The 26607-nt window shown below is 54.8% G+C and overlaps 1 protein-coding gene across 3 annotated transcripts in view; it reads right to left on the bottom strand.

Annotated features, from left to right (window-relative positions):
- The window catches only part of SH2B3 (SH2B adaptor protein 3), a 35255-nt gene extending 9506 nt beyond the window's left edge, over window positions 1–25749 (bottom strand). For all 3 annotated transcript variants that reach the window (XM_053205785.1, XM_053205786.1, XM_027044384.2), the window contains exons 1-2: window positions 25616–25749; window positions 15125–15916 (exon numbers count right to left, since the gene is read on the bottom strand). In XM_053205785.1, the coding sequence (XP_053061760.1) occupies window positions 15125–15889 (765 nt within the window). In that variant the 5' untranslated portion in view covers window positions 15890–15916; window positions 25616–25749. The remainder of the gene's footprint in view (window positions 1–15124; window positions 15917–25615) is intronic.
- Between the last annotated feature and the right edge of the window lie 858 nt (window positions 25750–26607).

The raw sequence follows: 26607 nt of genomic DNA, 5'->3' as shown, positions 1-26607 counted from the left end.
GCTAAGTCGTGGTTAGTGCGATTCCTGTGCCTCTCCCTCAGCACGGGTCTTATCAGGCCTGGCCATGACTTCCTGATGAGGCAGCCGCCCCCACCATCTGACTGGGAGTTCCTCTGGGGGCGGGGACAGGGCACCAAACCTTGTTCTGAGCTGGGGCCCAGCACCGGGTCTGACCCAGAGGAGGGGCTTGGAGTGGGTTTGTCAGATGAGGGACTTGAGTAGCTGGGTGGGCACCTGGGGCCCCAGCCCTCAGATGCGGGGGCGCGGAGGCACATGTGGGGTGTGGTGAGTTATCTCACACCCCTTGTTCCCTGGCTCCTTTGGGGGCAAACTGAAGGCAATGAGCCAGTTCCAGGGGCTGAACAAATGTTGGAAGGTCACTTCCTTCCTTGGGCCCCAACCCCCCCCCCCACCCCCCCGCTAAAGGCATTCCCATGCCTGCTTCAGCCACTTCTCAGGTGAACCAGGATAAATCACTTTCCTGTGTTTTTGCTTCCTCATCTGTAAAATGGGGGTGAAAATGGAACCCACCCACCAGGGCTTCTGTAAGTGGCCCTGCTTGTGGCCTGAGTACACAGGAGTCCCCCAGACTCACCCAGTTGACTGAGCCAGATTGCCCGACTTGGTCTGCCCCCTGTGCCTTATGCCCTCTCTCAGGAGAAACAGCAAAGGGATGGGAGAAGCTCTGGAAAAGCCACATGGATCAAGTCAGCTTCCCCCCTTACCTGGCAAGCAGGATCCCTGCCCCAGTGCCAGAAACAGAGACACCCCCCCCCCCCCCAGCAAGCCTCTGGTGACACAAGACCCTCAAATGTAAGAACCCTGTTTATAAGAACAGAGTCCCCATCACCTGCCCTCCCCTTCCCCCACTCTGAGACCCTCACAGGCCCTAAGGAGCCCCTATAGTGTGGATAATTGGCCAACGATGCTGAGATAGGAGATGGGGGCCTGTCTAAAGCCCCACCTGGAATGAGTTCCCCTTCAACCCCAATAAGGGTCCCCCCCACATGCCAGATCCACAGTGACAGTCACAGAGCCCCCTCTGAGAGAGATGGAGACAACCCCCTATACAGAATCACAATGACAGGGACACAAAGCTCCTCTTAGATGCTAGAGCAACCTCCCATGACAGAGACAAACACCCAGACATGGAGATCCCATTCAGAGGGAGGCAGCACCCCCAACACACAGAACCAGTCTGGGATCCCCCTAACACTCACTGGATCCCCTCCTGAGATGCGGGTGCCCTGGTTCATGAAGAGTGGCCAAGCACGGATGAACCAACCATCTGTGAGGATGGGGGTGAACTTCCACTGCGAGGTCGGCCCATGGGGGGACCACACCCAAGTTTAGGGGGGGCATGGCTTAAGAGGAACCACCCTTGGAAGTTCCGCGTGCCCTGCACCGGCTCGTGGGTATAAGTGAACAAGTGAAACCGTCGGCACCTTGATCAGCTGATCTTGCCCCCCCCCACCCCCGTTAAGGTCACAAAAGTCACCACACCCGACACCACCTGGGACAGGGCCTTGCAGGGATGGGAATGGAGGGAGCCAGGGCCCCCCACCCTTAGTAGCTGGGCTACATGCTGACACCTCCGGGCTTTCTCCCTTCCACACCTGTACTCAAGTTGTGCCCTCCACATAGGGCACCATCCTAGCCAAAACCCTTGGCTCTCAGGGTGGCAGATTAGGATAAACAACTGTCCATACCCTGGAGCTGAGCCACTGTGAAGAGTCGGTGGACGTCACAGGATGGTTGGCAACCAGCTTCAATCAATTCAACTTATGTCCTGGGTGGCCTGGAACATTCTTGCAGACAGAAGTGGCATCTCAGGGAGCACTCAGCAGGCCCAGAGACGGTCCTGAGCAGGGTCATTGGGGCCCAGCCAGACCCCTTCCCATCCCCCCCACCGCTGCAGACCAGCTGCCATGAGCCCACACCTTGAACAACCACATCCTGCTCCCAGAGTCCCCGCCAGGAATCCTCCCTGCCCCCACATGGGCTCAGAGCCCCAAGGCCCATGCACTCTGTCCCCATCCACACCTTGCCCCAGGCTACGCCCTGCCCTCACAGTGCTGCTTGCTCCACCTCGGTCCCCAGGGACACCCCAAGCCTTGAGTGCCAGGCTGTGGTCAAGACAGAAGGGGAAGCCATAGCTTCAAGAGGTCACATCACGTGTCCAGGTGTGCCATCAAAGTAGACACTGCCCAGCTGGGCCTTCCTGCTGCCCCGGAGGGCGTGCTCTGCAGACTGTGGGGACGAGCCCCGAAGAAAGCTGATGGGCCCACTGGAGACTGCAGGTGATCACTGCAGGTGTCATGGGGCCAGGGGTCCTGGAGCTGGCCAGCCCCCTCCCCGGGGCTTGGATGAGGTGGCCGCAGCCGCCTGCCCTGCTGTGAAGTTGGAGCAGTCGGGGGAAGCCCCTCATCCCAGTGTCACAGGCTTCAGCTGCAGCCAGAGCCCCGTGTCCGCCATGCCGGCTGGGTGGGAAAAGCCGTGGTTAAGAAGCAGCCTCTGTCGTGGGCCGGGTGGAGGAGCACACCAGAGGAGAGGGGCGCTCGACCCCGGTCACCCAGCGAGACCCACCGCCTGCCTTCTAAGAATGATGATTCAGGAGAGGTGAAAGCGAGGGCCTCTGGGGCGCCAGGAGGGCTCCGAGCCCAGGAGCTGCCGGAAACAAGGGCGGGAGCCAGAAGCCGGCCGGGTCACAGCTGCAGCCGCCACCACGCTGGGAGCTCCCCCCACCCCACCCCCACCCTTGTGAGCGTGGCGGGACAGGGCCTGGTGGCATTACCCCTAGCCAGCGTTCAGCGAGTGCTTTCTATGTGATACGCCTTCACATGCAGCATCTCCCAGACACCGAAAAACAACAGGAAATCACACCAGCCACAAAGAATAAAAACCAGATGGATTAAATAATTAAAAGTGAAAAAGAAAACCAAGACAAAACTGGAAGAGAACCCAAGTATTTATCTGATTCAGGGTGGGAAGCCCCTTAAGCAGAAAAGACAAAGAACAAGGCTGTAAGGGGAAAGATCCCTGTAGACTTAAAAACCTCCAGAAATGAAGAACCTGAGGATTGAAATTCAAAAGTCAAATGGCAAACCAGGGAAATATTTGCAACATGAGACAGCTAATATCCATGTAAAAAGTTCTTGCAAATCAATAAGAAAAAGGCAGACGTTGCTGTAAATGGCTTGTAAGCCACAGAAAAATGTATATGAGCAAGAAATGTAAGAGAAACAGTTCAAAATCCATAGGACACAAAGGAGACTAGTGGTTGCCAGGGGCTAGGGAGGGTGAGGACAGGAACTGAGACTGACTGCTAAATAGGTAGTTTCTTTCTAGGATGATGGAGATGTTCTGATATTAGTGGTGATGGTGTGTGCAAACCAATGGACTGCACTTTAACATAGATGTCATGTGACTTATAGCTCAATGGTTTTTAGAAAGAGGAATGGTCAGGGGCGCCTGGGTGGCTCAGTCGGTTAAGCATCTGACTTCGACTTAGGTCATGATCTCGTGGCTTGTGAGTTCGAGCCCCCCGTTGGGCTCTGTGCTGACAGCCCAGAGCCTGGAGCCTGCTTTCGATTCTGTGTCTCCCCCTCTTCTCTGCCCCTCCCATGCTCATGCTCGGTCTCTCTGTGTCTCTCAATAATAAATAAATGTTAAAAAAAATTTTAAACTAAAAACAAAATAAAACCAAACAAACAAAGAAATGGTCAGTTCCACGGTAATCAGAAAGGACAAGATAACAACTTCCCCTCTAGAAGTTGGCAAAGGTTTTAAAAATAATAACCAGTGTTGGCACCTCTGGCAATAAGATGATAAATGGGTATAACCTTTCTGGAAGGCTGTTTGAAAAGGATCAGTCAGAAGCATTAGAAATGGCTAGTAAGCACATGAAGAAAATGCTCAGCATCATTGGCCAACAGGGAAATGCAAATCAAAACCATATGAGATACCTCTTCCCACTAGGATGGTTACAAGCAAAAAGACAGACAAGAGCTGGTGAGCATGTGGAGAAGTGGGAGCCCTTGCCGGTGGGAACATGAAATGGTGCAGCCGCCATGGAAAGCAGTCTGGCAATAAAACGTTAAGCACAGAATTATCACATAACCCAGAAATTCCACTCCTAGATAGATACCCAAGAGAAATGAAAACATTATGTCCACATAAAAACATATGCGTGATTGTTCACAACGGCCAGAAAGTGGAAGCACCTTAACATCCATTCACTGATGGATGGATAAATGAAATATCATCTACCCACGTAATAGAATATTACTTTGCCATAGAAAGGAATGGAGTCCTAACACCTGCTAGGACGTGGATCAACTTTGAAAACATGACGCTAAGTGAAATTATGCCAAGCAGCTTCTTTCAGGCTGGTCACAGAAGACAGCATATTCTCTGATTCCATTTATTTGAAAAGCACTGAACAGGCAAATCCATAGAGACAGAAAGCAAATCTGTGGTTGCCCAGGGCTGAGGGCGGGGAGGATGGAAGGGGGGGACTGCTAATGGGTACAAGGTCTCCTTCTGAGATGATGAAAATGTTCTAAAAGCAAATCATGGTGATGGTTGCACAACTCTGTAAACATACTAAAAGCCACTGTACTCTTTAAATAGTTCATTTCACATACTTGTAAGTTGTATCTCAGTAAAGCTCAGAGAGAGAGCGAGCGAGCGAGCCTGTAGAGGCACTCTTAAAGCCTTCGACTCAGCACTTCCCTTTCTAGGAATTGAGCCTGAGGAAACAATCAAAGATGGGTACCAAGATTTACGTACAAGATGTCCGACAGTTGTGCATTCGAGCGGGGAGGTTAGAAATGACTGAATTAGGAGTCTCAATAAATACATCACAGCCTCTCTGTGTAAATGAAATATTGCACAGCCAGTATGAAAAAGACATTCTTGAAAAATATTTCAGAAAAATACTAAGCAGAAGAAAAGCAGGTAACAAAGCAGAATGAAGAGTGTCAGCCTCACAAGGGCTGGGCTTTTGTCCGAAGGTTTCTGTCTATATTTCTCACATGCCTGGCACTCGGAAGGGGCTCCAGAGGTAAGCGTTGAATGCAGAATGGCTGAATGCTGAAGGAATTGCAATTTGGGGGAGAAGTCAGAAAAGCAATGCAAGAACAAAGGTCACAGAGACTTCTACCAAAATGGAAATGCTGGTTGTCTCAGAGCAGGATGGGGAGTGGTTTTCAGTTACCACTCTATGGTTTCTACCATGAGCTTTATTATTAGAAAACAACACCAGAAATTAGGAGCTCAAATGTGGAGGCCCTCGGCACATTAGTTTCCTAGATGACATGAAGATTTCAGATGAAACAGAGCAGGGCCCCTCAGTTCCACACCGTTCCCTGGAGTGAGGTTTCTCTCTCGGTTGCTGTTGTGGACCTCAGACACGCCCCCCCCCCCCCAGTCAGAATTCAAGCCAGGCAGGTAATAGGAGGATCCGGGCATGGGCCACAAGTGAGGGAGGATCCAGAGGCCAGGTGGCGGGTGCTGCTTCAATCGTCCCCCACGTACGCCGTCACCCATTGGTTCCGGAGCATGAGATGTCAGGGGAGTCCATGGCCTGAGCAAAACAGTGGCCTCTTCTGTTAGGGAGGGGAGATAGGAAAAAGGGGTGTGGGGCCCCAAAAAGGAAGCTGAGGCGGCCCCTCCTGCCTTCGGGGAGGAAGCTACCCCCCACCCCACCATCACCACTGACGGCCAGCCGCTCAGAATGCAGAGATCTCTTTTTGTGCGTTTTGGTTTCCTTTTCCATTCACAAAGAAGCGGGTGGGGGATTTCCAGCAGCGGCCTGACTAGCTTGCTGGGGCTGTCAGCTGCTGCCCAGTACAGGCCGCTGCCCATCCTCAGGAGGGCACCTGGGGACCCACCTCTGGGATGTGACAACTTCCTACCCAGGAAGCTGCTTCTTCCACCTCTTGGATGAAAACATATCATGCCTTTGCCGAGCCTGCTTTTGACTCAGTCACCCAGCAATGCCAAGTACTGACATTCCATTTCCCAGAATGGAAAACTGAGGCTCTCAACCCACAGTCGCATACCAAGGACACGAGAGCCAAGATCTGAACCTAAACCTGTCTACCTGCCCTTCTGCCTGGCTACCAAGCTCACAGCCCAGACTACGATGACAGTCTTGTCCCAACACCCTATCCCTCAAACGAAAACAGAAGGCCCACTTTCAAGAAGCTGGAGAAAGCAAACAGAGGCCCTGGGGAGCAGGAAGGGCAGTGGAAGCACCCCCAAAAGTGCTGGGAGTAAGGGGTGAGAATAAGTCAACGTCAGTCCCCCCCCCCCCCACACACACCGCTGGATTCGGGGGCACTTTCTAGTGTGTGGACTCATAGAATTTGAGCTGAAAAGAAGCATGCCGATATCATCTGCCCACAGTTTCAATAAGGCCAGGGGTTTCTTCTGAGTGGCAGACTACTTTTCAAAAGTGATCTTACACAGAACCCCAGTAAGGGGCAGATAGGGGGCATCTTCGTGTGCATTTGGGGCCCCCACAGGAACCCTGCTCACCACCACCCCTTCCTTCCCTCCCCCACCAGTCCCAGATCAAGCCCCTTTGCTGCCCATTTCACAGCTCAAGAGAGGGGTGGGGACCAGCCCAGGTTCGCAAAGCAGCTCAAGGCAGAACAGGACAGGAACCCCATTCTCACCGTGGGAGCCTTCTGCCTCTGGTCGTCCTGGGAAGGGGGAGGACTGGGGCGCCACCGGCCTCTAAAACTCCCAGCTGTCTCCCCATAGGGACACGGGGGCTCTGCCTGGCCCAAGAAGATCTTTTGGGCTGTCAGTGGAGGGTGGGTGGTTTCTCCACCTGTCTGGGGGCTGAGGGCAGGCCCACAACAGGTGCTGTTCCTGGCTCTTCCTCTTCCCAGCTGTGTGGCCTTAGGAAAGCCTTTCTTCCTCTCTGTGCCTCAGTTTCCTCATCTATGAGATGGCTTCATCATTGTCCCCCCTCACAGCATTTGTGGTGATTCCACGGGGTGTGTCAGATGCGGTGCCTGCTGTGTTGCAAACAACTAATAAAAATAATGACAACAGGGACGCCTGGGTGGCCCCGTCAATTAAGCATCCAACCCTTGATTTCAGCTCAGGTCACGATCTCACGGTGCCTCAGATTGAGCCCCACGTCAGGCTCTGCACTGACATCGTGGAACCTGCTTGGGATACTCTCTCTCTCTCTCTCTCTCTCTCTCTCTGCCCCTCTCCCACTCATGCTCTTTCAAAACAAACAAAATCATAAGAATAGTAATAATGACAATAACCACAGCAGCTAAGCTTTGATGAACAATGACGGTGTGCTGGGCACACTTGAGTGCCGCACAGGCGGAAGCTCAGTTAACCCCTCTGAACCGCCACAGGTGGGGGCCAGCCCTCAGCTAGTTTTAGGAAGTATCTGAGGAAACTGAGGCACGGGGGGGGTGGTGGGCACAGGGCCCTTCCCAAGGCCACACAGCCCAGAGGGGGCAGGGGCAGGACTCAAACCCAGGTCTGTCCGAGCCAAAAGGAGGCTGCCCCTCCCGCCTGGCCGCTTCCTGCCCGGCCCTCCTCCTCTTCCTCCTCTTCCTCCTGCCTCGGAGAGGAAACCACCAGGCCTCCGGCGGACATCCCTTTCTCTCTGCTTCCTCTTTCCCACACTCCGGGGGCCCGGGCTCCGGGTTCAGGCCCCTGGGGTCCACGCTGTAGCTCCTTCTGCCTCTTCCAGCCCCGGTATCCTCAACTATAAAGTGGGTGCGGTGCCACCCCCACCCTGAAGAACCACAGCAAGCGGTCAATAGGTTGATAGGGATGCGCCCGGGAGAAGGGGCCTGGCCGTCACTCAGGCTCGCATGAGCACCTACTGCTGCACAGGCTCTGAGAACTGCCCGACCCGCATTTCTGCCTCCCGGACAGACCCCGGGCCCAGGTGGGGAGCTGGGGGCGCCCGAGGCCTGGTTGCCTCTTTCCACAAACTGGGTCCCCCAGACTGTCCCCGCTGGACTGTGTGCTGTGTGCGGGTGGGGCCAGGTGGGCTTCCAAGCACCCCAGGAGTGGCTGCTGCCTGGAGACACGTGCCTGAGGCTGCCCCTCAGCCCACCCAGTCAACACATACCATATCCACGGCTTCTCCCACACCATCAACCCTGGGGGCAGGTGTCGTGGCCATCCCATCTTATAGATAAGGAAACTGAGGCCCAGCAAGGCTGAGTGACTTGCCCAAGACCATCCAGCTCAGAAGGAACAGAGCGGGAATGGCCCTGAACCATAATGTCCAACTGCCCCCCCCTCCCAGCGACCCCCCCTAAGTCTAGTGGCCCAGCCACTCCCAACCAGACCACTTCCTCCTGGGGGTGCTCATGGCCTGTGGTGCATGTGGGGGGCTCAGAGCTACGGGCTGAGTCCCCGAGGTGTCCCCCCATCTCCTTCCTCTACCTCTTCTCCAGGCCAGGGAGCAGAGACCAAAGGGCAGAGTGTGCTGGGTGAAGGGGACACTGGCCAGCCCCCTCTGGGCCTCAGTGTCCCCGTCTGTATAAAGGGCGCCAGACAAGATGGTCACAGGGAGCCTTTCCTGGTCTGAGAACTCCAAACAGATGCCCCCCACCCACACGAGGCCACTGGTTAAACACACAGCCCCCAGGAATCATAAGTCCTTCTGAAGGAAGGACCACCACACGCACCTTGGGTTGCATGTCCACACCACACGCAGCTTGGGTTCTGATCCCACCCCAGCCACTCCAGATCTGTGTGACCTCAGGCAAGTCACCTACCCCTTCTTCACCTGTATTGCCCCATCTATGAAATGTAGGTAATCCCAGTAGTTCTCTCATAGGGCTGCTGTCAGGAAAGCCAGGTCGGTAAGGTCCCTGGTATAGAACAAGTCCCAAATAAATGTTGGCTAAAAGGTGAGTAGCTAGAACGCCATCACCCCGCTGTACAGATGAGAGAAACTGAGGCTCAGCCCCCAGACCTGGCGGGGCTTTGAGACCATTTCTGCCAACCCAAGCCTGGATATATGGGGGAAGTGAGGCCCAAAAGAGCAAAGGGTCGGCCCACATGCCATAGCCAACCTAGCCATGCTTCACCCCTGGCCCGGTGGCTGCTTCTGTACTCTCTTCCGTCCCCTGGGTCCTCCACACCTCCTGCCAGGCTCTTCCTCTGCAGAGCACAGGCTGGGTCACTCTTTCGATGCTGGCCCTGCCCTGCCAGATCCACGGACTTCATAAGAGAAATCAGAAATCTGGATTCTTCTGTGAAATGTTTACATTTTGTTTTTAAATATTTTTCCATTCAACTGCTGAGTAGATGGCACATCTCGGGCCTGACCTGCCCGAGAGCTGACACTCTACCCACTGTGGCTCAAGGAGCCAGCTGAAGAGCGTGGCTGGGGGCTTTGAGGTGGGAACCCCTTGGGATCGGGGTTCCACCCTCCTCAGCTGCATGACCCTGAGCGAGTCCCTTTGCCCCTCCCAGCTTCAGTTTCTTCCCTGTCAGATGGGCCAGTGGCCTCAACCTCACGGGAAGGACTTGAGATCAAGTGTTTAGGGCAATGCCTGGCACACAGTAGGTGCCCATTCGAGGTAGTAATATGCTGCCCCCCATCCTAGCCCAACCCTGGGCACGCCCAAGGAGGGGGGGGTTGCCACAGATGAGTTGCCACGAAGACTAGAGGGTCCTGAAGGAGAAGAATCATGCCACAATCCCCCATGGGCAGCCCTAAAGAGCACAGGGGGCCCCAAGGGGGTTCCTCCAGCCCACCACCACTGCTGAGTAGTCCCGGCAAGCGTCTCAGCCCACGGGGCCCAAGTCCTCCAAGGGCTCCCACTGCTCACAGAAACTCCCAAGTCCTTACTGTGGCCACAAGGCCCCCACCTAACCCAGCCCCAGCACCTTTCCAACCTTCTCTCCTCTTGTTCACTCCACTCCAGCCCCTGGCATTTGGTTGTTCTTTAAAGTCTCCTGGTTTGCGGCCACCCAGGGCCTTTGCCCTTGCCATTTCATTGACCTGGCACTCCTGCACCCAGATCTTCCGGGACTGGCACCTCTTCCCACTCATGTGTCACGTCCTGCCAAAGGCCCTTCGGTGACCACCCCCCACGTGGCAGCAATCCCCAGTCTCTTCCTGAAGGCCAGAGCACAGAAGGGAGGCCCATCTCCTGCCCACCTGCAGGGATGCCACTGAAACCAGAGAAAGCTGTGACTTCTCTATCCATCTTTAGACACTGGAAAAAGCCGGTGTCTCCTCCAACTACCCTCCAACCCTCCCTCCCCCCACCGCAGCCTGACTGTGGCCTCCACTTACACCCCCATTAGCAAGGAGCTCCCTCCGCCTGCAGCCCTCACGATGCCCCTTGAGGCGACTGCTATCACCCCTGCTCACAGATGAACAGACCGAGGCTGAGTGGGGAAGAAGCCGACCAGGGTCACACAGCTGGTCAGAGGCAGAGGTGAAGCTGACCCGTGAGCCCCTGAACACCTGGCCTCAGACTTGGGAGGACATTTGCTTGGCTGAGGCCCTAATTCCGTGTCCCGGGGCGGCTGCGCTGTCTCAGTTCTGGTCCTCCAAGCCTCTTCCTGCTTTGGGCAGCAGGGCCTTCCCCAGGCCGGCGCTGGCACCCTCTTAGTGACAGAGTTTGGGTATGAATCCAGAGCTCAAGCCCTTAACCACCCACCACCCACCGGTTGCCAAACCTTCAACCTTCCTTTTCCTTCTGTCTAAAGCTGTTCCTATAAACAACTCCAGGGTCAGAGATTGAGGCTACCCACCTGGCAGGCATACTCAGTCAAGACTTAGAGTCTAAGTATCCTCAGCCCAGAGACTAAATGCCCCAAGTCATTCAGGGAACATTCGGGAATAGCCCCCAGACTGTTCCAAACACAATGGGAAGCTGTCGGAAGGGAAGCGGCTGGAGCTGGGCTGCTCCATCGAGACAGATACTTTGGGGAGGGGCCGGAAGGGGCCCTGCCAGGGCCGTTTGCTTTGTGGGAGACCCTCCAGGTCTCAGAGCGACCACTGAGCCTAGGACAGAGTCCCAAGGCCCAGCTCGTGCTCCCTCTCAAAATAAATAAATAAACATTTTGAAAAAGTTTAAAATGTAAAGATTTTTACATTTTTAGTAAATGTAATCTCTACCCCCGACATAGGGCTTGAACTCACAACCTCACTGACTGAACCCCAAGGCTCGACTTCACCAGGGCCCGAACACCACCTCTGGCCCCTAAGGCCTCTGAATGGGGCCCCACCATCAGGGCTCCTGAAGAACAGCAGCCTCGACAGGGCCAGTTGGACACTGAGAACCCAGACCAGCACTGGAAATAAATGTGTGTTCTCAGCCCCAAAGTCCTTACAGGTGTCACCCATCAGTGACACTGAGTGCTCCACGTGCCAGGGACTCTCTGTTGACACAACAGTGCCACAAGGCAGGAACTATGAGCAGTGCCATTGCAAACAGGAGGAAACTGAGGCTCAGAGAGGTGACGTCACTTGCCTAAGGCCCCAGAGCTGGCTTTCCAAGATGGTTATTTTAAGCAGAAGTTGTTTCTTAGGGGTGCCTGGGTGGCTCAGTAAGTTGAGCATCTGACTCTCGATTTCTGCTCAGGTCATGATCTCACAGTTTGCGAGTTCAAGCCCCATGCTAAACTCTGCACTGACAGCATGAAGCCTCCTTGGGATTCCTTCTTTCTCTCTCTCTCTCTCTCTGCCCCTCTCCTACTCGTGCTCCCTCTCTCAAAATAAACAAAAAACAAAGTTTTTATTTATTTTTATTGTTTAAAGATTTTTAATTTTTTGTAATGTAGTCTCTACCCCCAACGTAGGGCTTGAACTCACAGCCCCAAGATCAAGTGTCACACGCCCCACTGACTAAGCCAGCCAAGCGCCCCAGAAATTGTTTTTAAAAATGAAGTTTTATAGGGAACCCCATGCTGTCACACAGATAAGACCATGTGTTTGGGCCGCTATTTGCCTTTCATGGTGCCATAACCTCAAGACTTTAAAAACAATGAGAAGAGTTTTTATCTGCACTTGCGTTTTTCCGACAGCTTCCCATTGTGTTTGGCATAAAACACTAACTCTTCACGTGCCCCTCTGACCACACATACCCCCCCATACCCCACCTTCCCTCCCTGTGCTCCCAGCACATTCTTCAAAGCACACAGAATGCTTACCCATCTCAAGGCTTTTGTCCATGCTGTTCCCTCTGCCTGAAACACTGACAGTCTTTTTTATTATTATTATTTTTCTAAGATTTAGTTTTTAATCTCTACACCCAACTCGAACTCACGACCCTGAGATTAAGAGTCACATGCTCTACTGACTGAGCCAGCCGGGTGCCCCAACACTGAGAGATTCTTAACTCAGGATTAAGACTGTGGTTCGGAGCACCTGGGTGGCTCAGTCGGTTGAGCATGTGACTTTGGCTCAGGTCATGACCTCACGGTTGGTGGGTTTGAGACTTGAGTCGGGCTCTGTGCCGACAGCTCAGAGCCTGGAGCCTGCTACAGATTCTGTATTTCCCTCTCCCTGCTCATGCTCTGTCTCTCTCTCTCAAAAATAAATAAACATTAATTTTTTTTTTTTTTAATTTAAGTAAAGACTGTGGTCCAAAAGTCACTAGCTCAAAACTCACTAGGAAACTTTGGCAATTAGGACAGTGTGGTGTTAGCCTAAGGAGAGACACATGAGCCAATGGAACATAAGGGAGAGTCTTCCAGAAGCACACAGGTTATCCTTTATTTAGTATAAAAGCAGCATTGCAATCCAACAAAGAAAAGATGGTCACATCGGCAAGTAGTGTTGGAACACCTGGAAGAATCATGACGCCTGCCTCACACTGTACATAAAAACTAATTAGAGATCAATCTTGGTCCAAAATGTGAAGGCTCCCCAAAATAAAGTTTCCAGAAGAAAAGGCTTTTTAAAAAGATTTTCATGACCCTGAGTAGGCAAAGATTTCTTAAATAGGACACAAAAAGCACGAGCCATAAAGGAAAGCAATCAATAAACTGGACTTCATTAAAAGTAAGAATTTCTGTTCATGGGGGTGCCTGGGTGGCCCAGTGGGTTAAGCGTTCAGACTCTTGATTTCAGCTCAGGTGCTGATCTCACTTGGGACTCTCTCTCTCTCCTTCTCAGTTTGCCCCTCCCTGGCTCACGCTCTCTCAAAATAAGTATTAAAAAAAAAAAAAAATCTGTTCATGAAAAGATTCCATTAAAGAAGAAAAAGGCAACCCACTGAGTGGGAGATGATATTTGCAATAAAAGGAAATATATCCCAGATATATAAAAACTCTTATAAAGCAATAAGAAAAGGAGAGACAACTCAATAAAAATAACACACACATCATAACAGAGTTCATTCCAGTGGCCAATAAACTTATGAAAAGGTGTTTAACCTCATGAGTCATCAGGGAAATGCAAATTAAAGCCGCAATGAGAAACTAGTACACATCCATTAGAAATGGAAAAAAAAAAAAAACAACTTTCATACACTGCTGGTGGGGACATAAGATCATGCAACCACTTTGGAAAAAGTATATGAATTTCTCATAAGCACGCACTTACCATATGGCCTAGCAAGGCCACTTTGAGGAATGAGAAATGGAGAGGAATGGAGCACATGTGCACACAAAGAACTTTTCATAACAGCATAAAAGTCCCAAAGTAGAAACAATCCAAATATCCATCAACAGGTGAATGGATAAGCTAACTGTGGTACATCCATACAAATGAGCTACTGATGCACACGGACAAGTCTCTCTACAACATCATGCGGAGCAAAAGGAGCCGGACGTAAAAGGCAACATGCTGCACGATTCCATGTGTGTGCAGTTCCAGAACAGAAAACTGGAATCCCCAGAGTAGGAGTCAGGGGAAGGAGGGGGTGGCCGAGGGGTTACAGACACGGAGGAGGTGGGAGGGAGCCCCCCTGGGTGCTAGGTCACTTGGGTGTGCACAACCATGGCAACATGGGTGCGGCTTCAGATGCACTCCACCCGCTTCAGTGTATGCACGGGACGCTGCCCTGAAGTTTAAAGAGAAAGGTACTTTACATGAGAGGATTCCTTGCCAACACTCCATCCCAACCCCTGAATTAGGGCCCCTCAGTTGTACTCCCAGAGGCCCCACTGCTTTTCCTTTAGAACACAATATATGATTTATAATTCCATGTTCCTTTGTAGGTTTATTCAACGGCTCTCACTAAGATGCCAGTTCCCCAGCACCAGCATCTGTCTGGTACACAGTAGGTACTCAATAAATATCTATTAAATGAATAACTAAGTCTTCTCCATTCAGACCTTGACCCCCAAGGGCTAAGATTACATCGGCTTTGCGCCATCTCTGGAAGCAGAATAGAACCACAAAGAGAAAGGAATGAGGTGAAAGCCACGTGGTCTCATCAACTTGATACATCTGAGTCAAAGATGGAACTTGTCAGGTGTGTGGAACACCTTGACCCTTCAGCCTCAACTGCACAGCTGAACAAAGTTGTCGAAAAGGAAAAAAAAACGCACACAAAATTTTTAAAACTTGAAATAAGACATCAACAAATCATGGGACTTGCAAAGGAATCCAAGTGACAGTTTTGAACCCCCTAAAAAAAAAAAACGCTCCTATTTGTCATGGTCAGTCTGGGCCAGGGTTTTCAAGGACGTGGACCAACCTGTCACAGCCCACATGACACCTACATACAGTGTCTCTGGACGTTGTACAAAATCCCTGCCCGGTACTCCTCAAACCTGCCATCAGAAACAAGGAAAGCCTGTAGAACCTGTCAAAGCCGTCAGGCACATGAAAAGGGACCCGACAGCTGAATCGAATATGGTGTGCTGGAACCAACAAAGCGATATTAGGGGAAACGCAAAATCTAAAGAACTGCGCAGTTCACAGTAGTGAGCAACGCGGGGGCCTCAGTTATGCAAACACATAGTAACGTACGACGTTAACAGACAAAACTGCACGTGGGGTATAGCTGAACGATCTTTGCAACCTCTGTGCAAATTCAAAATGGTCTAAAAGAAACACTTCATTTTTCAAAAGGCCCGCTTTCCTCTGGGTGCTCTGCGGCCGCCCGCCGGGACCGTCGCGCGCCCCTCTGAGCGCCCTGCGCGGGGAGCTTACCTTGGGCGGGTCGAAGAGCTCCAGCACGCGGTCCGCTCCGCCGTCGGGGCCCCGGGTGCGCCGCAGCGCCAGCCGCCCCCGCTGCCAGCGCGCCCCGCTGTCCATGGACGCTTCGTCGGCCAGGCTGTAGCGCAGCGCTGCCTCCTTGAGGGCCTCGGGCGGCGGCTCGCGGGCCAGGCTCCAGGGCAGGAGCTTCCTGGCCAGGCCGGGCCGCGCCGGGCCTTCGCCCGCCTCCCCCGCGGCCCCGGCGGCGGACAGCTCCCCGGCCGAGCCGCGGCGCAAGATGTGGCGGAGGCTGTGGCGCAGGTGCTGGAAGGTGCAGGCGGCGGACGGTCGCGGCGGGGCCAGCTCCTCGGAGCTGCGGGCCTTGGGCAGCGCGGGGGCGGCGGGACCGGGGCCCGACTCGGCCGGGGACGCCTCGGCCTTGGCCGGGGGCCCGCGGCCCGTGTCTCGGTAGTCGCGCGCAGGCGGCGCGGCCCGGGACCCCGGCGGCCCGGGCGCCCAGCCGTCGCGCACCTCGCGGCAGAAGTAGCGCTGGAAGAGGTCGGTGAACTGCAGCGACACGAGCTCGGCGCGCAGCGGCGCGTGATGCGGGTGCTCGCGGGCGAAGAGCCAGTACTGCCGGGCCAGCTCCCGGGCCGTGGCCACCGCGTGCAGCTCGCAGAACTCGCTCCAGCCCCGCGGGGACGGCGACGCTGCCGCGGCCGACGAGGAGGGGGCGGATGCAGAAGAGGCCGAGGAGGGCTGCAGGGTGGGCCCGTTCATGGCGGAGACGGAAGTGGGGCGGCCGGGCTGAAAGACACGGTGGGGTGGGCAACAAAGAAGTGAGCAGGCACACGACTACTTGAACCCGTCACCGCGAGACACGTTATTCACCAGGCATGACATCAAAAATTGAAAACGACCATTAATACCCGGTGCTGGTGAAGATGCGTCGAAATGTGCACTCCCCTACGACGTTGCCGGTATCCTTAACAGATACAGCCTTTTTTGGAAGGCTGCTTGGCAGGCTCGGTTTCAGACCCAGGAATTCCACTCTCAAGTATTCAAGAGAATGCTTGCTCACACGTGCAGAGAGGCACTTACAGGACAATCCCCTACTAGATGTTTTCTGCCCCATGTATATAATAGGGAAAAAGTAGATACAACTTAAATGCCCATCAGTCAGAGACTGGTAAAGTACACTGTGATACATCTCAGCTGGAAGATTCTGCAGAAGTGGAAAAGGTAGAGGGAGGTCTATGCTACCACCCGAAGGAACAACGCAGACTCTGTGATCCAATTTACATGAACACACACAACACCAAACTGCCAACTTTTTATGTGTACATAAATGTGTTTAAGTGGTGGGCAAGAAAGGTGTGGCTGGAGGAAACCCACCAGAAACATTGTTTCCCACAGAAATCTGTAGGAAAGAACTAGAATTGGAGTTTCAGGGGGAAAAGTAACCAAGGAATATTGCTGCTACTTGTCTTTAGAAAATATGGTTAAGAACACGGAGCCTATGTCAGATGCCAGCACCACCACTTGTTACGTGACTTTGGATGAGTTATTGATTTTTCTCTGCCTTAGAACATGATTGCACCTGCCTCATAGGAGTGTCATGAGGATTGAGTTAATAAATGTAAAGACCCTCAGGACTTAGGAAAAGCCTACTAAGGGCCGGCTGTTATTATTATTTAAATATTACAATGAGAGTGTATCATTGGTGTCAATAAAAACATAAAACAATGAATGCAAAGGAATCAATTAACAAGACTCACAGAGGGGTGCAAAGGTGTTTCCTGCTCTGATGGGGGTATGTCAGGACAGGCAGATCCTTGCCCAGCCATCCCAACTGGGGCTCCGTTCTCCCACCTCCATGGCTCCTTCTTTGGCGGCACACAATCAAAATGGCAGAAGCCCCCCACCCTCTGCTGTCCGAGGTGCTGAACCCCGGACCTCTCTAATTACCATCAGTACCGTCTTTTCTTCCAACTGGGCCTGGGCCCCTGCTGGGGACCACATAACCATGGCTGCTTATCCTCCCCACACAAAAACCTATTACTAAGGGCCTACTCTCACATGACCGGACCTCTCTGAACCCCAGATTCCTCGTTTGTCAAGTGAGGAGCGCCATGGTACCCACCTCATGAAATGGTTATAAGGAGTCCTTGAGAGACTCTCAAGGTAGAGACCTGCACCTGGAAACTGAGGATCTTTCTGCCACACACCAGTGCACAGGCCCCTTCTACTTGTGACTCTGTGCATGGTCAAGGTGGGGCAGACCTGCTGGGAAGCTGCAAAAACAATGAGGGCTGCCCCTGCCATCTCTAGGCCATCGTGGTGACCCTGCAGCTAAATGCAGCAGGACACCCCAGACGGTGTCAGTGGGGAGGGCGCTCTGCACAGAGTCAACATTTTTGCACATCACAAGGTCCTCTAAACCTACATTCAGTGAGCACTTTGCACACAGTAGTTAGTAAAAGCTGCCAGGCAGGAGGGAGAGGAGCCACATAGGCCCTTGATCGCCACACTCTGCCAAAACCCCCCCGCCCTGTAGCTGAAGTGGGGCAGCGAGGGGCAGGGGGGTTACCTGCATGTGTGTGTGTGATTTGTCCTCAGTTAACCCATGCCCCCACACAGGTGAGGCAAGCACTGTCCTCCCAGGTTAGGGGGCCCAGAGAGTGCTCGGATTCCAGACTCAAGCTCCTGCCCACCTGCAAGACCCTGTATGATCTGCCCCCATCATGCCTGCTGCCTCTGGGCGATGGCCCGCTTTCAGCTGCACACAAAAGGCAGCTTCCCAGAGCCCACCAATGGAGTCAAGTCCTGAACTTGTCCTTCAGCACACTGGTCACATGCTATCACTTTACAGCTATGATCACTTAATTAGTGGCTGTCTCCCCACCAGGCTGTGAGCCTCACAATCTGCTCCCTGCTCTGGTCCCAGTTCCTAGCATGCGGCAGGAGCTCAACAAATGCCTGCTGAATGAACGAATGTATGAAAACAAGAGGTCAGCGGAATTTGCAACCTCTGGCTCCTCTGGCAGATGCCCAGTGGCCAGAGCCCATCAACGACCCCCCTCACTGGGCCACTCCCCACTCCCACCCCCACCCGTGCAGCCTGGAATCCCTGTGCCAACTGCAGGGCCAAACTCTGACAGGAGTTTTCTGGGAACAGTGTGCCTGATCCACGGTCCCTCACCGCCCGGGTGATGGCCGGCAGCCCTCCTCCCCACACTTCCCACTACAGCTCTCCCATCAGAAATGCAATGTATTCCAAGCACCTGCTGGACATCAGGCATTTTCCTAAAGCATTAACTCTCCCGAACTTCACGACAGCCCTAGGAGGCAGGGCCTATAATTGCTCCCACTTTACAGTTAGAGAAACTGGAGCACAGAGAGGTCCCACAGCTGGCAATTAGAAACTCCCACAGAAGTCACCCCCAAAACGCCTGATCCGGGCCTGAACGCGCACCATGAGGAAGACTCATTTCCCAGTGAACGGTTATTGAATGAACGAGATCCAGGGGTGCCTGGGTGGGTCAGGTCATGATCTCATGGTTCATGGGTTTGAGCCCCATGTCAGGCTTTGTGTTGAAAGCGTGGAGCCTGCTTCGGATTCTCCGTCTCCCTCTCTCTTTGCCCTTCCCGCACACGTGCTCTCTCTCAAAAATAAACATTAAAAAAAAAAAAAAAAGAATGAGTGAGATCCAGAGGAAGGGATATAAAGTTCTCATTCAGCTCCTGCTGGAGTCAGGAGGCCTTAGCTTCTCCGTCCAGGTTCCAAACCTGCCAGGTGGTCAGGAAAATAGCCACAGGGTAGAAGCTTAAAACCAACGATTCAATATTTTTGTACGTTGTGACATGATCACAGTAAGTCTAGTTATTATGTTGTATACCTGAAACTAATGTCAATCAGATCTCAATTTTAGAAATAACAATTTAAAAATAAAAATGATGATAAATGACACTATGGCTGGCTTTCCACATGCCCTGCTCCGTGCTAAACACTTTGCAAATCCATTCACTAATCCCCCCTGAAGGGGGGGCGGGGGGGGGGGGGAGTCCTACAAATATGTCCATTTTATAGATAAAAAACCAAGGCAAGGGAAGAATAGCTTGCCCAGAGTCACACAGCCTGTGAGGCACAGAGCTGGGATCAGAACCTGGCTGGCTGTGCTAGCGAGCGATGCTGCTTGATACATGAGTGACACTGCTCACTGTCCCCTGCACCCTCAACCTGGGCTGGTTGCCCCTGGAGGGTCGAGAGGCCACCTCATTCCTGCTCACCCTGCCAGGGCCTGGTCACAGAAATATTACTTGTATGAATGAACTCCCGGGATTGAGGGGGGCTTCTGTTTGATAGTCACGCTCTCGGAGCTATGCTCCTGACCCACATGGACAAACAGAAAGGGCTGTGGGGCTCTGAGAAACTCACCAAGATGCACCCCCCACTATCCAGGGGACCTCTCGTGGTGGAGCTAGCAACCAAACCCTGGTTCTCATCCTGCCTCTACCACTTCTTTGCTGTGTGACACAGAAAGGGGGCTTGCCTCTCTGAGCCCATGTCCCCATCTGTAAAATGGGTCAGGGTTCAGCTCTCGGCATTTACTAGGAGCATTCAGAGAACTGAGGTCTGTGGGGTGCTGGGACTCAGTAAACAAGTGGCTGCTGCTGTTGTTGTTGTCAGCAGAGAGGAGCAGCAGCGTCAGAGAATATCAGGCCTGCAGCCATGGAAGCCACAGGGGGAGCCTGGCCTTGAGGGCTGGGCCAGCAGGGAGCATCATGGGAGCCTAAACAAAAGGCCTTCTCAGGGGAGAGGAGGCTCCAGGCAGGAGCTCTGGGCAGGAAATCACCAGTCAGAGCACTGAGCACTCAGCTGTGGCCCATGTCTGGGAGGGGGGCACGCCTGGGAGGTTTCCTGGCTGGGCGGGCAGCCAGGCCGCAGGAAGGTGGTCCCCTCCTCAGGCCTCAGCCCAGGTGGTAGCCATTTATTGAACATTTACTATGTGCTAAGCAATTGATCAGATCACACCAACTGTGGGATCAGGGCCTGAAAAGCTCTTAGCAGAAAGCATTTATTAATCATCTGAATGTTCCTAGGAACCCCAGGCTTCGGCTGGAGGATGGGAACAGGGGTCTCTGGGGCATTTCTACGCCCCCTCCCCCACTAGAGCATCTGGAAGCCTGGGTGGCCAGAGGAATGAACAGATTCCACACAGAGGGGCCTGCAAATCCACAGAGTCCCTCCCACCTGCTCAGCCTGGGCTTCTGGGGCAAGGAGTTCCCAGCTATGTGTGTGGAGGTGGGGATCCAGGATTTCCCAAATCCCACAGTGGGGTGAGGGACGAGGATGATGTTATGTGGGAGCAGGAAGGTCGAATCCTGGCGCCCCCTTCCCTCCAAGTCCCCAAAACAAACACATAGAGATGGCTGTCTCCACACCCATCCTAGGGTGCCAGAGTAGTGTGGGGGCATGGGGGGGGGGGTGGCGCAGATCTGCTTCTCAGGACCCCCAGTTCAGGAAAACTGTCCACCAGAGTGCCTGCTAAGGGCAACCTGGTGAGGGCCTTAAAGCCTTAGCCGAAGCTTGGTGTCCCCTGTTCAAACACATATCCATCCTAAGGGACGCTCGAGCCTCTACCAAGTCAGTGAGAAACGAGGCGCTGAACAGCTGGGAATCCTGGCTCTAAGCAGGGAATCTGAGCTGTGGGGCCCACGCTAACCCGTGACCCCAGAGACTGAGGCTCATTAGCCTCTACTCTAGCCAATCACCCTGGGTAATAATGGAACCTGGGGAAGCTAACATTTTCCGTGTAATTAGCAGGCCCAGGTGCGGAGAAGGCCTTCCTCCACCTGTGGGGACTTCACCTGCCAAGGCAGGGGGAGGATAGTTTAAATTGTGGTAAACGAAGTTAAAATGAGCCAGTCCAGAGCTTCCACCCTCCCCCAGCTCACAGATGTTTGGGCAGGAAGTCTCACACCTTCATAGGGGACACCTCCTCCAGGGAGGACTCCAGGTTGACTACAGGCCACAGGGAGCATTTGTCCTTCCCATCTACAGCACCAACTTCTCCAACAGGCCAGACCCCCCGCCCAAGGAAGCCCTGGGCAGTCAGCCTGCTGCCCTTTCACACCATTCAGGCTGTCTAGACTGTGGAGAAGCTCCTGGGAAGTAGGGAGTGCAGATTCTGAGGCCCTGGGGAGGCTGAGAGGTGGGTTCTGTCCTAAATCATCAGGCAGTCAGTGGAGGCCTGATGCACCCTCTCTGGGGTCACCTAGTGCCTGGGGACATTTATCAGGCTGGCACAGTCTGCCAGAACAGGAAATGTCCTCTGTCCCCATGCCAGGCCTGACACCCTGGTCACACCCCCCTCTCCCACACCCCACCCGGGCTTCAGGAGAAAACCAGGGACTATCCCCCCAAGAAGGGGCAGTCCTCTCCAGCCCCACCCCCTCTCATCTAGCACATGACTTCCTTTAACTGCCCCTGAGTTGAGGAGAGAAGGGTGAGAATCTGACGTGGGGAAAGCCTCTCAGGGAGCCCCATACCCTACAATGGTGCTGCTCTGCAATATCAGGAGAGGTGAACCCCTCCTTTCGCTCCTCACCTTCTCTGGACCCGTCCTCCTGTGAGAGGACACCAGAGTGCCAGCTCTCAAGGGCAGACTCATGCCTAAGGCCCTCTTTTGTGACCACCTCCCCCCAGTCGTGTTTCCAGTCCCCCAGCCCCCCAAGGTTAGCACCTCATCAGGCACCCTGTGAGTCAGCTCCCGGTGAGCAGGGCATAGACTTCCTCCCTCCCAGGCCTCCCTGGAGACACATGGGGCAGTGGCAGCCTCCCCCCTACCCAACCGGGGTGGGGGCCCACATCCGGACAGGCCCCCAGGGGCTCCAGGCCTGGCTCCCGAGGAAGCCTGCAGCCCGGCCCCCCTTGCCGACCCCTGACAGGGTGGCGTGGGAGGAAAAATCTTCCAGCCATCTGCTCAGCTGCTGGGTTTCCGGTCGGGGCGGGGCTGGGGGGACACCAGGAGGACTTGCTCTCCTGGGGAAGTGTCCCTTGCCCCTGCTGAGGGGGAAGAATACCAGGTCGAGAAGCCCAGTGATGGTCAGTGGGACCCCGGAGCCCCGACTGAGGAATGCTGGTTGCCCAGGGGTCAGGGCCCAAGTAAGTGGGTGTCCAGCTGTAGCCTTTGGACCTGCCCAGTTTCCAAGGGACTGCAGGCCCCCGGAAGTCAGGGAGCTGGGGCACAGGGCTCCTGGGTCCAATTAGGCCTGACTCAGCGAGTGACCCCAGCTGAGTCACTTCCCCTGGGCAGCCTGCCCGCCTCAGTTTCCTCAGGGAGGGCGGGTAGCTGGGAACAGGGTCTGGCTGGGAACAAGAAACATGTATTACACCTCTGGACTCCACGGCAGGCTTCTCGCACCTGCCAGATGGAAGCTACTTCCTGCCCTGCCCAGCCTAAGATGCTGAACACCCGGGGAGCCCCTTGAGACCATTTTCCCGGAAAACCTGGCAATTAAGTGCCAGCCCCCTCTGGGGCACTAACAACAGTAGCTCACACTTATTGAGCACCGACTGCATGCCAGGCATTATGTGTGCCACTTCTCAACACAATTCTCTTGTGCAGTCATTAGTACTCCCATGTCATAGAGAAGGATATTGGAGCTCAGAGAGGTTAAGGGACAAACCCAAGGGCACACAGCCATAGGCAATTATAGCCAACACGGTTCAAGCCCCTACACTATGCCAGGCTCATACACTCCAGGCTTACCCTGGAGAGGCCGGCACTCTTGGTCCCCATTGGGCAGATCAGGCCCAGAGAGGTCAGGGAACTTGCCCTAGGCCTCACAGCTGGAAGCTGGCAGATCCCAGATTTGGCTCCAAAGGCCATGCTGCTACCAGGGAGAGGTGGGAATCTAACAGGAGAGGCCTCTCATTTAATAATATTAATACCATCTACGATTATCAGGTGAGGCCCAGCACTGAGTGCCTTATGTGCCTCTCGCCCCACCCCCCACCGCCAAAGTGGGCTGCCCTGGGACTGGGAGGTCCCTCCAAGTACCTCCATCCCTGCCCTTGGGGAGGCTCCATCCAGGAGGTGGAGGGTGTCCTGGGGTGGCACTGCTGGGCCCAGATATCCAAGGGCAAGCAAAGGTTGACCTGCTGTAGGGCTACCACTATATCTGGAGTGGTTCTACAGAATCTGATTTGCATCAGAAACTCCTATCTATCCGAGAAAGATCAAGTCTAGTCTTCACAAGAACGGGGGTCAGGAGGATCAGGAAGGAAAACAATCAGAGCTGACACCCACAACAAACAACAGTCTCATTCTTACTACTACTACGCCTGATCAAAATGTTCTAAACACTTTGTGAATTCACTCATACATGGTTCCAAAGACCCTAAGTATGAGGTACGATTATCACACCCACTTGACAGATGAGGAAACTGAGGCTGGGACAGGGAAGCAAGACCTCATAGCCAAGAAGCCCCATCACCTCATCCTCGCCTGTGTCTTCAGATTCTTCTCCCAAAGACTCAGGAAACCCCAGAGCTGCACATGCCGGAGGTATTCAAGGCATGCTGATGAACAAGCATTTCCCAGCCAGTAACAATAACGCTAATGACGGTAGCGATGAAAAATCACCACCACCACCACCTGTAATTGAACCCTTTCCCTGCCAGGTAGCAGATTCTTTGCACACACTGGCTCATTCAATCCCTACCACAAACCTGTTATTATCCCATTTCACACAGGGGGGGGGGGGGGGGGAACTGAGGCTCACAGGTGTCACTTGCCCATGCCTTCAGCTGGATAGAAGCAGCGGGAGAATGGAACCTAAGCCTCCAGGACCTTTCTCTTCCACTGCTGAGTCCCTGAAGGTCCTCGGACCCTAGCAGCTGGTACTTCAGTCCAGCCCCTTCCCAGCTGGCTGCCTCTGTGGCCCACAGGGACCACAGAAGTTCTAGGAATGTTCACCCTTTGGCTCAGAAGGATTTTCCCTCCCAGAGGAGGGTTGTGGGAAAAGGCTCAGAAAAAGTGAGCCTGTTAAAAACCCTTCCAACTTCCCAAGCGGGCCCTGGCCTCTCATCTGCTGACCCCAGCCTGCCCAGGCGGCCTCTGCCTGCTCTCCCCCCATTTGGGCTGGCTCTCCAGCCCCCGCAGGTCCCAGAGAGCCTCCGGAGCTGTTTCCGCTCTGGCAGCCAGGTCAGTGATGGGAAATCCAGACAGGACTTGCGCCCACAGCCCTGGAGACCCATGTGCCCATCGCCTGGCAGGGGCCCTACAGCTGGACCGTTAAATAGGGAGGCAAGATGGGCTGGCTGCCCTAGCTGAGCCTGGCAGCTGGTGGGTGTCAGGGGATGCTCATCTCCCAGGCAAGGGGGGTGTGGGTCAAGTCTCAGCCCCTCCTGCTCCCAAAGCTGGACCTTGGCCCTACAGACATCATCTTGCCAGGCCCTCTGCTCCGAAGCCCCCACCCGCAGCCCAATTTCACTTCCTCCCACTCAATCAGGCCTGGCCATGCCCCTCCCTGGAGGCCTCCAGCTGCAGGCAGTGACCTCCTCACCTACATCATCGTGGCAGGGAATGGGGAAGAGAAACAGGAGAATGAGGAAATTAAAGAAGGAAAAAAAAAAAAAAAAGAAGCAGGACAGGCAGGCAAACCCCCCTCCCCAGTTCCTCAAATGCAGTCCCCATCATCCCAAAAGCCCCCATGGTCAGAGGGAGGGAAGGGAGGGGATTTCTGCACCAGGCATTAAAGGCCTCTGAAATTACCCTCCCAGGCACGCTGACCTATAAGACAAGGCCTCCTCTGCATCCTTTTTTTTTTTTTTTTTTGATGGGAGGATTCACCTGAGCTCCAGGTCTGGGGTGTGAGGGCACCAGCTCAAAGAGACCTGAGCTGTGGGGCTCCCAGCCCTGTGAAACTCTGGACTCAGTGGCTTGGGGGCACCTGGCCTGGGCCACCTCTGAGACGTGGGGACTGTGAAGGCGGGCTTCTAGCATCCAGAGATACCCTCTTAGCACATGGCCCTGGGCTGGGAGAGTGGGGAGGGGCAGGGGCAGGTGGCCCCACTCCCAGAGGGCTCTTCCATCCTCATAGCCTTAGTTGACTACTTTCACTTTCAAGGTCCAAGCACTTGACCCTAGACCTCTCCTCCCCAGGCACATGTTGAGGGGGCACTGTTGCTCTCAACTGACCGGGCTACTTTAAGAGAAGGTAGACTGGGGGTATTAACCATACCCTCTCAGCGCCTTCCCACTGCCTCCCCTATTACATCCCCAACACGTGTGTGGGTGGGGGTGTCGGCGGGGAGAGTGTCGCAGGAGCTGGGGAAGGGTCACCCCTGAACACCCCATCCAGGTTAGGGGCAGGGCAGTATTTCAGGCTGTTGTGGGAGTGCGCAGACACCGGGCAGAACCGGACAGGGGGCCTCCTCTTCCCCCACTAAAGCCCTCCCAGCCCCAGAGGAAGGAGCGCTGGGAAAGGCGGGCTTACCTGAGACAGAGGGGGTCCGGGCCCGGCCGGCCCATGGCGTCGCGCGCCCCCGGCCCCCCGAAATCCCGAGGGGGCGGGCGGGCCCCCGCCCCGGGCGCGTTCTCTCCCGCGCGCCGGCTCCTGGCTCGCGACTCGCTTGAGCGGGGCTCAGGCAGGAAACCCGGGCTCGGAAAATGGCCAGCGCCTCATCATTTCCGCCGCCAGCGCTTGACAGTTGCGGGGGGATGCGCCCCCGGGCCGCCACCGGAGAAACTTTGCTGTTGCTGCCGCCGCCGTCGCCACCACGGGCCGCGACAGTCCGGGCGGGCGGCCGGGCGGAGGCGGTGGCCCGAGCCCATGCCGCCCCGCGCCGTTATGTAAAGAGGAACCGGCTGTGCAAGCGGAGCCCGACGGGGGAGGGAGGCCAGGGTGGAGGCGGGGCCAGAGTGGGGCGGGGCTGCAGGAGACCACGCCCCTGCCCGCCCGAGAGCCAGATCGGCCGGAGGGGGACAGCCCCTGAGGGCGGGGTCGGACCTGGCCCCGCCCATCAATCCTCCGCCGCCGCGGCCGACCGTGTCCAGGGGTCTCAAACTCGAGCCTGGAAAGAGGCGGGGCCCTACCGAGCCACGCCCACACCTCGCCTACCCGAGTTCGCATCCCGAGGACTAAAGAAGGGAATGAACTACCGAGGGGCGGGGCAACCTTAGTCCCACCCACCTAGCTCCTGCAGACCCCCAGGTGCCTCAGCGCTGCGGGGGCGGGGCCAGATGGAGGAAAGGCGGGCCTGGGGGCGGGGCTGGGCAGAGTCTCTTGGCCTCGAAGGAGCGCGCCCCAGCGACTCCCTCCTGGGAGGCCTTATCTGCAAGCTCGGGATCGGTCCGTGCAATAGCTACCACGGCTTTCATCACCCCCGGGGGAAGGATCCCAACCCCGCCCGGCCCCGACTATCCGCGACTCCGCTGAGCCGACCCGCCACGGCCCTAGTACCCCCACCCCATTCAGGTTCGGTCCCC

This window comes from Acinonyx jubatus, chromosome D3 (genome assembly GCF_027475565.1).
Source record: "Acinonyx jubatus isolate Ajub_Pintada_27869175 chromosome D3, VMU_Ajub_asm_v1.0, whole genome shotgun sequence".
Classification (NCBI taxonomy): domain Eukaryota; kingdom Metazoa; phylum Chordata; class Mammalia; order Carnivora; family Felidae; genus Acinonyx; species Acinonyx jubatus.
This window is presented reverse-complemented; position numbering and strand designations above follow the sequence as displayed.